The following is a 13,162-nucleotide window of genomic DNA, read 5'->3' as shown; positions in this document are numbered from 1 at the left end:
CTGCCCTTAAAGCACTGTTTTTGTGGGGGTCCCTGAGTCTTCTAAATCTGTCCATTTGAAGCAAAAGAAAAAGACTGTGATGCTAGACAAGTTTTCTTTTGAATGTTCAAATATCACAAGGAAAGAAAATAAATGCTTTACCCCCTTGGAAAATTAGAATTTGCAAAACCGAGCATTAAGGAGGATTTTAAGATACAAAGCTGAAATTGTACACAGGATTACAAGGCCATACACTATGGAGATGAGGGCTAGAAGTCAGTACTTGTGGGGACTCTGATTTAAAAGCCATGTTTCTCTGCAATGGAATCGCAGGAAATCTTGTCAATCTTGGATGATTTGTATGGATTTTGAACTTTGATTTTTTCTTTTGTAAGACTTGAGCTATTTCTGACTTTATTGAAGGACATTTTGAGAACTAACTCTGTGTGAACCTGACCCTCTTTTTCTTTAATTAGGTTATTACAGTTTTTTCTGCTTCTAATTATTATGAAGAAGGCAGTAATCGAGGAGCTTACATCAAGGTGGGTTTTCGTACAGCCCTTCGATTTTTCCAGTACCAAGTAACAAAGGCAACGTGCTTAAGACCTCTTCACCAAAGGTGTGTATACTCTAAGGGGAATTCTGAACACTGGTACTGGTGACCAAGTAGAACCAATGCAGAGTGACTAAGAGCAGCCAAGAGAGTTAAGACAACTACTTATTGGTTACTCATTGGTATAAACAAAATGGAAATAGTTCCAGACACCAAGTAGTGAATACATTTATATTTGGCATCGAGAGGAGCAATTTTTAAATTCATACATCCCTTTAGATGGATAAAGTGGTCAGCATCCACAAACAGTCCTTAAGTGAATATAAAGAAAAGAAGGTCCCCATCCCCACCCATCCCCATAACCTACAGCCTTCTCTGCTCCCCCTCCCTGTTTCTTTGTCTCTTCTCTATCCAGCAATGTATATGACAAGAGTTGCATGCATTTCTGTGTGATGGCATTCATAGCTTGTCTTATTTTCTCCCTTTAACATTATATTTTTAAGATTTTTTCATTATAAAAAGAATACATTTATTGTTAAGAAATGGCAGAGATTAATCAAAGAACTTATATGCATGTATGCATAACCCATGGACAAAGACAATAGTGCTGTGAAGGCCTGGGGAGGGGGCAGGAGCAGAGAGGAGGGGATCAAAGGGGGGGAAAAGGGGGGCATCTATAATACTTTCAACAACAAAGGTAATAGAAAATAATAAATAAAGAAGTGAGACCAAAAATAAGATGTATAAAAAATGTTAATGATCTCCTCTCCCCTACTCTTCAATAAATCTTTTCCTCATAGGCAACTGAAATTAATAGCCTGGTGTGGAACCTTCCACCCTCTTTCCCTTGCTCCTACAAAAATAGGCAAGCAATTATTCATTCATTGAATAAAAAACAAATTGAGTACCTACTATGTACTGTTTTAGGCACAGGTGACATAGCAATAACCAAAATAGGCAACAGTCCTTTCTCTCATCAAATGCATATTCCAGTGGGAGGAGAAAGTCAGTAAACACCATACATGCATTTTTTTTTTTAATAAAGATAGAATCACACTACACAACCTATTCTGCAATGTTTTCCCTAAAGATTCTATCATGAACATCACTCCAAGTTAGTACATATAGACCTGATTCATTCTTTTTAATGGACACATAATATTCTGTAGTGTACATATGCCATAACAATTACAAAGTGACTAAATCTTATTCAAATGATGGCTATCCAGAATGGATCCAGGGTTTTGCACTTAAATACAATACTATAACAGCCCGACTGCCGTGGCTCAGTGGTTGAGCACTGACCTATGAACCAGGAGGTCACGGTTCGATTCCCGGTCAGGGCACATGCCTGGGTTGCAGGCTCGATCCCCAGTAGGGGGCATGCAGGAGGCAGCCAGTCAATGACTCTCTCATCATTAATGTTTCTATTTCTGTCTCCTTCTCCCTTCCTCTCTCTGAAATCAATAAAAACATATTTTTAAAAAACCACAAAAAACAATACTATAACAAACATTTCTCTGTGTGTGTGTATACATAAGTTTTAGTGCTGCTTTTATGTAAGATTTCAAAATATGAGGTTTATGGATTTATATGTTAAAAATTTTGCTAGATTCTCCAAGAGTTGTAACAATTAACGATCTGAAAAACAACATACCAGTTTCTTCACATCCTCATTAGTCTCAGATATTATTACCCTATTCTTAATTTTTGCTAAGCTGATGGATAAAAGTATAGCCACCCTAACTCTCTATAGTTGTTGTTTGCATGGTACATCTACGTCTGACTCTTTCTATCTTTGAAGCTAAAGTGTGTGTCCTACAGACAAACATATAGTTGATTCTTGTTTTTTTAAGAAAACTAGTCTTATAACCAGTGTTTTTTTAATTTATTCAGTCCATTCACATATGATGTTATTATTGATACGGTTGGATTTACATCTGCCATTTTGCTTTTTTGGGGGTGGTATATGACTCATGACTACTTTGTTTCTCTGTTCCTCCTTTATTTTGAATTTATTTTTGTAAATGGTCTGAGGTAGAAGTTTAGCATTCAGTTAGTTAACTATGCTAGCACCATTTTAAAAAAATTTTTTTTATATCTTTATTGATTACAGAGAGAGGAAAGGAGAGGGAGAGAGAGAGATAGAAACATCAATGATGAGAGAGTCACTGATTGAGCCCACAACCTGGGCATGTGCCCTGACCGGGAATCGAACCCTGATCGTCTGGATCCCAGGTGGACGCTCAACCCCTGAGCCACGCCCGGCTGGGCGCTAGCACCATTTAAAAAAATTGTCCTTTTCTACTGAATTGTCACACCTCCTTTGTCATATATACTGTTCTCATATATAGCTCACTATATTTGTGAAATTTCTATTCTACTCATGTATCTGTCTTCTCTTGTGTCAATAACTACTGTTTTATGTTAGTAACTTTATGGTAAATTTCAATATCTGCTATAGCAAGTCCTTCTTTATTTCCCTTCCTTTTCAAAATTGTCTTGGATAGTCTCAGACAATAATTGTTCATGTGACCTTGAAGTAAAAAAGAAAACACCAATGGTAATCCTTTTAAAATTTCACAAAACATGCATATACATGTATACATATACACATATGCAACACCTAGTAACTTGGTATGTGTGAAGTTAGGCAATTCATTTAAAGTAGAAACTGGTGAGTCGTACACAGCACATTAAAATGAAACAGAACAGGATAATTTATGTAACTTTCACTTAGTAATTGTTTTCTTAACATAGGGTGAATACCATCGAAAGTAGTGCTATCAGGATATTGAAAGAGAGAATGATTTCACGAAAAACTGACCTCATTCGTGTTTTCCAACTTCAAGACCGCAATAAGTCAGGTAAGAAAATTATGTAATGCTTACCATTTCTTAACGTACCAGGTTACATACAGATCAGTTTTCATTTTCTTTGCTTAAGATTTCAATTCTCTATTTTTACTACCGAGGAATGATAGAGATAAAAATAAAATATAATCCACTGTATGCTTGGAAAAAGGCATATTCCTCCTTTTCAGTAAGCTTCTTTCAACTTGAAAAACACACACACAACAACAACAACCCTGAATTTGACTTCTATTCTGGTAATATGTCAGACTAGACACTCTGGAAGGCCTGCCTGTTAGAAACAGCTACATTTTTAGAGGATACAGAATTGTAGGGTACTTACCAGCCTCACAGTAAGTATGATGAATCTCTAGGCTGCATCTCCTCTCTCCATGAAACTGATTTTAGACTTCTAAACTCCAGAAATCTAAGAGTATAAATTTCTATTATTTTAAGCCGCTAAGTCTGTGGTAATTTGTTATAACAGTTATAGGAAACTAATACAGATGCCCACTGTCAAGATTCTGTTCAACATTTTACTAGGGATGTTAGCCAGTGCAATAAAACAAGTTAAATAAAACCATAAGTATTGGAAAGAAAAAATATTACTATATATTAGAGCCAATTCAGGAGATAGAAACACTGAAACTTATTATAAAGAATTACTAACTAGTAAAAAGGGATTAATTACTAAAAAAGAACTCTAAAGAATATAGGAAGTGTAGGGAACAGCTACTATCTCTAAGGCTAAGAGAGGACACCTAAGGAAGGAACAAACTTGAAAGAGTCCCCTACTCCCTATCAAGGCTAAGATTCAAACCTCATTGAAGAGGGTGTGACTGTGGCCCACTGCATGGAGTAGAAGTTCACTGAGGTATCTCAGGTCAGAGTTGGTCTGCAGCTACAGGGCCTGGACAGGAGAGGATGAAGCCACCCACTGTGGTGCCAGCGAAACTCTCTTTGGGCTCTGCACCACTATGTCTCCACACACTGCTGGCAAGGGAGGCACCACTGTAGTGACAGTAAAATTCACTAGTGAGTGGGTGCTACTATATTTCCCACACACCTCTGGCAGCCATACTACACTGTAGAAACAAGAAACAAAGCATACCCGAACCATTTCTTCTGCTGTGTCTTAGAGCATTCTTCCTGTACCCTCTGCTGACAAAGCCTAACATTATACCAGCTGCCCCCCAAAAAGAAATATGTACAGGGTTCAGTTCCAGTATCACAAAACAGGACAAAGAAGGGTACATTTGGAGCTGAGTGGGAATAAATTGATAATCGGTATAGCTAGCAATTAACTTTTAGATAATGAAAACCTTCAAAGATAGCATTCATAACAGATAATCAGGTACCAAGGAAAAAACCAAATGAATGATATATGAGATTTCTAAAATATTATTAAGAGAAGTGAAAACTAATTGAAATAAATGGGTAGATATTACTGTGTTCCAGGGCAGATGTTGTCAAGATATAAATTCTCCCCAAATTGACCTGTAGGTTCAGTGTACCAAAGGGGCATGCACGGAAATGTTCTTATCAGCACTGTTTGTGATAGCTCCAAACAAGAGATAATCCAGTGTCTACCAGCAGTAGAAAGGTTATATGAATTGTGAAGATTGTTTTATTTGTTTTCTGTTTATTCAAAATCATTTCAAATGAGCATATCTTTAATAATCAGGAAATATAAAGATTTATATTTTGAAAAACTACATATAATATTAGGGGATAAAAAGGTATTACCTGGATAAATGAAAAGTGAATAATATGCCAAAATGTTAAAAATAGAAGTAATCTTTTATCCTTTATATAATTTTTCTTTATATCCTTTTTGCATTTTCAAATCTCCTATTATAAACATACTTTACTTTGTTGATCAGAAAAAGGAGAAAGAAATCTAACACCCAAAGTCTGACGGCTTACACATAAAAGTAAGAGGAAGAGCTGTGGAACACCAAAGGCTTTCTTTAGTTGTTCCTCCCTTGGAGCTGTGGGGCCCGGTAGGACAAATTGAAAAGGGGAACAGGAGGCACCCAGGCCTTGAAACCCCAGGCTGCCCCTGGCTCCCCAGGGGAGGTTACATTTTTTAAATCAACCAATTAATAGGCTCTTTTTCTCTTTTCTTTTCTTTTCTTTTCTTTTCTTTTCTTTTCTTTTCTTTGCTTTTCTTTTCTTTTCTTTTCTTTTCTTTCTTTTCTTTTTTATTTTCGGTTGTTACTGTTAGGAAAAATTTCTGTTGGCCAATGGGCTTTTTCCATGGAGAACGTTTTGGGGCTGAACTTACCATGGAGATCCTTGAGTTCACATCTGGTTATCACAGACCAAGACGGGAATATTGACTACATGTCCTGCTTCCACGATATCCACATTCAAAAACCTGTGAAAGAGGCAAGTGTAACAGCCCCAGTGAAAACCTAGCTAGAGAGAAACACCCTTTGGGCAACCTGTAAGAGTGGCTCAGTCCTTTGAAAAGTTGGGAGTGGAATCATCTAATTGTTGGGAGTGGCAATCTTATGGAAAGCCTAAGGGGGGATCTCCCAGGTGCATTGCGGTCTGTTCAGGAAATGTGCATTCTAAGGATAGGCAAAAAGAAGAAAAAGCTTCTGCAAGCAGATCCATGTCAAATATGTGATTCTTTTAGTGCTGTCCAGAAATGCAGATGTGACATCCATTCTTTCATATAACACTCCCTTTAAAATACTCAACATATTCCCTATTAAACTGTGAGTGTATAGACTTACTGACATGACAACTGATACCCTAAGGACTTTCAAAGTTTAAAGTTTAGAATCCTTTATTAAAATGGAAATACCCCAGGGAGAGTTGTCAGACTTCCCAGTACTTGTTAATTAACAACTTGTCAGCAATTAGTTATAACATTGGGCTCAAAGTGAGCTGATGGGAACTAGTACTGAGGTGATTGTTTGCAGGGGAGATGAGAAGTCAAGAGCAGAGAAGGGAAGTAAAAGTGCAGGTGGGAGCCTCAAATATCCACAGGAAGGAGATTTTGGGCTTCACTTAAGGGGCAGTTTACCATGGTGACAGCTCACAGGCCTTGGCTTCAGGCAGCTGAGATTCAAATCCCGCCTGTCAGCTATGTGAACCTTGGGGGAAACTTACCTTACCTCTCTGTTCTTTAATCTGTAAGATGGACATAATAATAGTTTTGTCCCTTGAGGCTGTGTTGAAGACTGAATGAAACAACCCACAGAAAAGCTATCAGTGCAGAGCCTGGTACACCACAAGGTGTTCTCAGTAAATGTTGGCTATTGTTATTTACTGCTTCCTGATTCCTTTGGCCCTGTCCCCTGAGGAGTGCATACTAAACGTAGAGCATGGTCTTCTATCTGATTAAAGAGAGTTGGGCCTCCAAGGAAGGCATGCCAGTTTTGAAATGGCTATCTAAATCCCCTATTTTGAATTGGTGATGATGTTTTGTGCTTGTTATGTTTACTAAAATTGATCTGTTATTAATTGTATGTATTAACACTTAGAAAATCTTTATTTTAGGTTCAGTCAGCTATAATTGAAACTCTGTACAGATACCGATCTGACCTACAAATAATCTTTAATGTCATTGACTCTGATCACTCAGGTAAATGAGTTTGATTAGTTCACCAGCAGTAGAAAGCAAAGGCTAATCTGTTTCCCTGAAACCAGAACCCTGTTTTCATCTATTGCACTCTTTATCCAAACTTGATTTAACTCGGGGTGGGGTAGGGGGGACTCATCTTTAATATTATTGTTATTTTAGTTTGGCTACAAACTGTATTCAAGACCATATGGTCCTATATAGTTAGTCAGACAAGAATAGTTCCTTTTTTAAGTCACCAGCACAGATGAAAAGATAATTCACTGTCCACTTAAATATCATAGTTACTCCTGGCAATAAAAATTACTCCTGGAGTTCTGATTCTGTTTTTGGGACTGAGGGCTATGAAAACTCATTTTCTGCCTAGCTTTGATGCACACAGTTACTTATTTTCAAACTTTTTTTTTTTTGCTTGCAGATATACTTTATTTTTTTCATTAAATTTATTGGGGTGACATTGGTTAATAAAATTATGTAGGTTTACAATTCTGTGATGTATCATCTGTGTATTGCATTATGTGCCCACTACCCATATTTTCAAACTTTAAAAAAATCATCAGATAATCTTTAACTGAAGAAATCATTGAACACCAAAAAAATTAATAATCAAAACACAAAAGTAAATTACTGCCTATAAAAAATGTCAGGGCCATCGTTTGCAATGCTCTTATTGAGTCCCAGGGTATCTTTTCCCTCTGCATGTTAGTGAGCTTCTAATTGGGACTATTCAATCAGTGTGGCTTCCACACGCCTTCCTTCAGTGGGTCTTAAAATGAACACTCACAGCTTTCTTTCCCTTATATTCTTTTAGGTCTGATCTCCATGGAAGAATTTCATTCCATGTGGAAACTTTTTAGTAGTCACTACCACGTTCATATTGATGATTCTCAAGTTGATGAGCTTGCTGAAAGAATGGACTTGAACAAAGATGGAAGCATCGACTTTAATGAGTTTTTAAAGGCTTTCTATGTAGTACACAAATTAGACAACTCGAGCAAATCAAAAACCCAGCTTGCTTAACAAGAAGTAGGTCTTTCTCTCCTTATGAACACAGTCACTAATACAATCTTTTGCAGAACCAGTAGTAGAAAGAAGTAGACCCCAATTTCCGCCATGAGCAGATGTATAATGTGGGTATTAGAATTGCCTAGTAAGCGTTTTGTTAAGACTAGGTTAAATGTCAGTTCCAGTGGTAGGACTCACACATTTCTAGATAGAAACTGGGTTTGAGCCTAGTGCTGGTCTCTGATCTTCACTAACTAGGAGACCAGAGCAGTTTGGAAACATACTGAAAGAAATGCATAGAACACAGAAAAAACTACACCATCTGTTGAGTGGCCAAGGAATAGGAGGAGGAATACTGAACTATTAATATAATAAAATATTTCCAGCTTTCAACTGTAATCTTTTTTGGCAATACCATAAACCAGTGATTCTTAATTGTGGGAGAACCACCCTTCAGAGATGAGGGCCATATCAGATTCTTGGGGTAAGCTGTGGGAATGTATTATTTGAAAAAACATTCTGTTGTCTATTGGAGATACAAAGTGAATACTTTAAGTTTGAGCCCTGCAATGACTATGGTTTAACACCTTCATTGGTAAGATGACACCTTGGTTATGCATACATTGTGCAGTTTATCCTGCTATTCTGATTACATATCAAATACAATAAGAGATTTCTGTTTAAAGGCAAGTATATTTTAATTTTCCTCTAAGTTTGAGAACTTCAAGATCTATCAATATGCCAGTAGATATCCTTCAACGCTACCTGCTATATACACCAAAATAATGAATAAAATATAACAAATATATTTTAAATGCATAACTGAGCTCCTAGGAAAGTAAAAGAAACCCCTATTGGGCAGGAAAAAAGAGCATAATTAAAATAATAGCACTATTAACATTAGACAGGATAGACTTTAAGGCAAATAATATCATTAGGGATAAAAAAAAAAAAAGGTCATTACTGAATGCTAAAAGGAGCAATTCACCAGGAAGATATAATAATTATAAACATATTCATTTAATTACAGAGCTTTAAAATTTGTAATGCAAAAATTGACATAACTACTAGAAGAAATAGAGGGAGATTTTGAATATACCTCTATCAGTAATTAACCATGTAAATTAAAAATTAGTATATGGAAGATTGGACAACCCAATTAATTCTCCTGATTGTGTGTGTGTCTGTATGTGTATGCTCTGCAGTCAATTTTAGAGAATACATATTATTTTCAAGCACACGTGGAACATTTATAAAATTGATCATTTATTAGACAGGCAATTTTCAACCTTTTTCATCTCATGGCACGCATAAACTAATTACTAAAATTCCGCAGCACACCAAAATATACATTTTTGCTGATCTGACAAAAAAAGGTATAATTTTGATTCATTCACACCAGAAGGCTATTGTTGGGTTGGCTGTTGTCATTGTTTATTTGACAGTCTAAGGGAAAAAAGATCAGTGCCCCTTACTGAATAGTCAGGTATTGCAAGTCTTAAAAATTCTTGCGGCACACTGGTTGAAAATCCCATTATTAGACCACAAAAAATATCTCAAATACCAAGCAATCAATAACAAAGATACTATATTCTCTGATCATAATTCAGTTAAACTAGAAGCAATAGAAGAAGATAACAGTATTAATGAGGAAAAGGGGGATATAAGGAGCTCTAACAGAAATTGCTAAAAATAGTTAACAAGAATACTGTGAATAACTTTATCCCAATAATTTAAAAAAATTGGAGAATGGACAATTTTCTAGGGAAAAATATAATTTACTAAAGCTGACTCAAGAACAAAAGGAGGGTCTGAAGAGACATAACCATTAAAGAATGTGATGGCTTTGTAATGTGTCAATTTGACTAGGCTGAACTACATTTCTCAGAATTCCCTTGTTTCTGGTTAAGGTAGGCTGCAAGGGAGATTCTTGACAGATTTGGAAGGCAAAGGGAAGCACAGCCGTTGTGTAGCTCCTACACACTGTTGCTGAGCTGCCGATTCACCTCGTTGCTGTGAAGCCCTGCTAGGCCTGCAATTGCTCTATGTCGCCCTGGATCCTGTCAGCTTCTCTGACTCCTGGGCCAGGTGTGTGTGTTTAGTTCTGTGACAAAGGGCTCTGGTTTCTGCAGAATGGCCTTATCAGCAAGGCCAGAGGCTGTAGCAGTGGGCTAGTGCCTGTGGGTTTGAGCCTGCTTCTGATCTTCCCTCCTGACTGCCTGCCCTATGGACTTCAAGGTCCGGCATCAGGTATGGTATCTACAGCCTTGTAGAGCCTGCTTAGCCAGCTTCCACATTTGCATAAGTCACTTCTCCTACTGGTTGTACATATATATAGCCTACAGTTTTGGCTCTGGTTGAACCCTGATTGATACAGAATTTGGCGCTGAGAGTGCTTCCAGAAGAACAGAATCTTTTTTTTCTTTTCTTTTTTATTGTTCAGAATATTACAGATGTCCCCTTTTTACCCCATTGACGCTTTCTACTCCATACCACTCCCCACTCCAGGCCTCCACCTGAGTGCTCTGCATGCATACAACCGGATGTGCACAGAGCTGCCCCATTATCTCACGTGAAAATCCACTGAGAATCCCAGGAGAGTGGTTTTAAGAAATGTCCAATCTCTGGCAGTACCAGATGGGTCTTTCATTGTTCCTTCCTAAATATCATCTGCTTATTTAGGTTCTTTCTGGAACTCTCATTTTCTCCCTTGGGCTTCTTATCTCTGTAACTCATTATATACCTTTGTTGGAAATTTTACCTAAAAATGTACTTCGATTTTATTAAAGATTGTCATTTAATGTTGTAAAACTTCTGCCTGACATGAGCTGTGCTTAATCACAATTCAGTTTTACAAAGCATATATATATATATATATATATATATATACACACAAACAAGGGTAGGCAAAAGTAGGTTTACAGTTGTGAGTATGCAAACCAGTTTATTCTTGTATTATTATTTTTTAATTATTGTATTATTTTCCATATGAACAACTGTAAACTTACTTTTAACCACCCCATCTGTGTGTGTGTGTGTGTGTGTGTTTATAGAGAGTTGTGAAATATCTCACTTTTAATTTGTATTTTTTTATTACAAATGAGATTGAGCATCTTATTAGTTTGTTGGTCAGTCTGTTTTCTTCTGAGAAAATCTGGTTCTTATCCTTTGCTTATTATAATACTGTAGCTATTTGTCTTTGTCTTACTGACTTCCAGGGCCTTTAAAGCTCTTCCCGATGCTAGCCCACTGTTCTTTATTTGGGAAGCAGGTATCTTCTCCCAGTCTGTGACTTGATTTTTCACTTTCTTTCTCACACATATTTTTCAAGCAGAACTTTTAAATTTCAGTTTATCCAGTTTGTCAGTCTTTTTGTTTATAATTCGTACTTTTTGCATCCTTTCAAAAAGTGAAACTATCCTTCCCAACCATGGAAATATCATAAAGGTACAGTCGATCCTTATTATTCACAGATTTTGTATTTGCAACTTCACCTACTCCCTAAAATTTATTTATAACCTAAGATCAGTATTTATGGTGGCCGTGTGCAAAGCAGTGAACACTTTGAGTCACATATGTTCCAGCTGAGGTTGAACAAAGCAACGACCTGCCTTCTTGTTCCAGCTCTCATGCTGTAAACAAACGTCCTTAGAGTCTATTTAGTGCCACATTTTTGGTTTTGGGGTGTTTTTTTTGCATTTTTGTGCTTTTTGTTGGTAATTTTGGTTCATAATGGCCTCCAAATGTAGTGCTGAAGTGCTGTCTAGTGTCCCTAAGTGCAAGAAAGTGGTGCGGTGCCTTACAAAGAAAATAACATGTGTTAGATAAACTTCAGGAGTGAGTTATAGTGTTGCTGGCCCTGAGTTCAGTGTTAATAAATCAACAATATATATTAAATGAGGTGTTTTTCAACAGAAACACACATTAAACAAGGTTATGTTGTTGATCGGTTGACAGAAATGTGACCAGAGGCTCAGAGGGACCAAACCCTGTATTTTCCATAGGAACAATTTGCAAATTCAGTGGTCACAGTGATTATACAGAACATAACTATTGCAAGTAACGAGAATCAACTATGTTCTCCAAAAAGTTTTAAAAACTTAGCTTTTCAAGACCATTTAGCTCTTCCATCCACTGGAAAGTTGGGGGAGGGGGTGATGTAGAAGCAGCATTTATTGAATTGTTCATTTTTCCCCACTAATTTGAAATGCCACCTCTGTCATATAGTAAGTTCTATTTCTAGGCTCTCTCTCTTCTGATCCAATGGTCTCTTGGTCTATCATCTCACAAATACCTCATGTGTAAATATTGCAGCTTATAATAGTCTTTTTTTTTAATTTATTTTTTTAAATTTATCTTTATTGTTGAAAGTATTACAGGTGTCCCATCCCCCCCAATTGACCCCCGCCACCTCCCTCCCACTCCCTCCCCAGGCCTTCACCCCGTCATTGTCTGTGTCCATGGGTTACGCATATATGCATATAACTTCTTTGGTTAATCTCTTCCCACCTACCACCCCCCCTTCCCTCTTCCCTCTGAAATATGATCATCTGTTACATGCGTCAATGTCTCTGGATCTATTTAGTTCCTCAGATTCTTTTGTTCATTAGCTTCTTCTTAAAGAAGACCCTTCAACATTTCCTGTAGTGCTGGTCTGGTGGTGATAAACTCCTTTAGCTTTTCCTTATCTGAGAAGCTCTTTATCTGACCTTCAATTCTAAATGATAGCTTTGCTGAGTAGAGCAATCTTGGTTGTAGTTCCATGTTTTTCATCACTTTGAATATTTCTTGCCACTCCCTTCTGGCCTGCAAGGTTTCTGTTGAGAAATCAGCTTACAGTTGTATGGGTGCTCCCTTGTAGGGAACTAATTGCTTTTCTCTTGCTGCTTTTAAGATTCTCTCTTTGTCTTCAACCTTTGGCATTTTAATTATGATGTGTCTTGGTGTGGGCCTCTTTGTGTTCTTCTTGTTTGGGAACCTCTGTGCTTCCTGGACTTGTAAGTCTATTTCTTTCCCCAGGTAGGGGAAGTTTTCTGTAATTATTTTTTCAAATAGGTTTTCAATTTCCTGGTCTCTTTCCTCTCCTTCTGGTACCCCAATAATATGAATGTTGGGCCTCTTGAAGTTGTCCCAAAGGCTCCTTATACTATCTTCATATTTCTAGATTCTTTTTTTTTT

General features: G+C 37.1%; 1 protein-coding gene across 2 annotated transcripts in view; it reads left to right on the top strand.

The window, feature by feature from the left end:
• The window catches only part of PPEF1 (protein phosphatase with EF-hand domain 1), an 82,751-nt gene extending 71,960 nt beyond the window's left edge, over positions 1–10,791 (top strand). For both annotated transcript variants that reach the window (XM_081126180.1, XM_081126181.1), the window contains 5 exons: positions 456–598; positions 3,293–3,399; positions 5,612–5,775; positions 6,898–6,982; positions 7,791–10,791. In XM_081126180.1, the coding sequence (XP_080982306.1) occupies positions 456–598; positions 3,293–3,399; positions 5,612–5,775; positions 6,898–6,982; positions 7,791–7,999 (708 nt within the window). In that variant the 3' untranslated portion in view covers positions 8,000–10,791. The remainder of the gene's footprint in view (positions 1–455; positions 599–3,292; positions 3,400–5,611; positions 5,776–6,897; positions 6,983–7,790) is intronic.
• The last annotated feature ends 2,371 nt before the right edge of the window (positions 10,792–13,162 follow it).

The sequence above is a fragment of the Miniopterus schreibersii genome (assembly GCF_964146895.1).
Source record: "Miniopterus schreibersii genome assembly, chromosome: X".
Classification (NCBI taxonomy): domain Eukaryota; kingdom Metazoa; phylum Chordata; class Mammalia; order Chiroptera; family Miniopteridae; genus Miniopterus; species Miniopterus schreibersii.
Note: the sequence above shows the minus strand (reverse complement) of the source record. Positions and strands in the feature narration are given on the sequence as shown.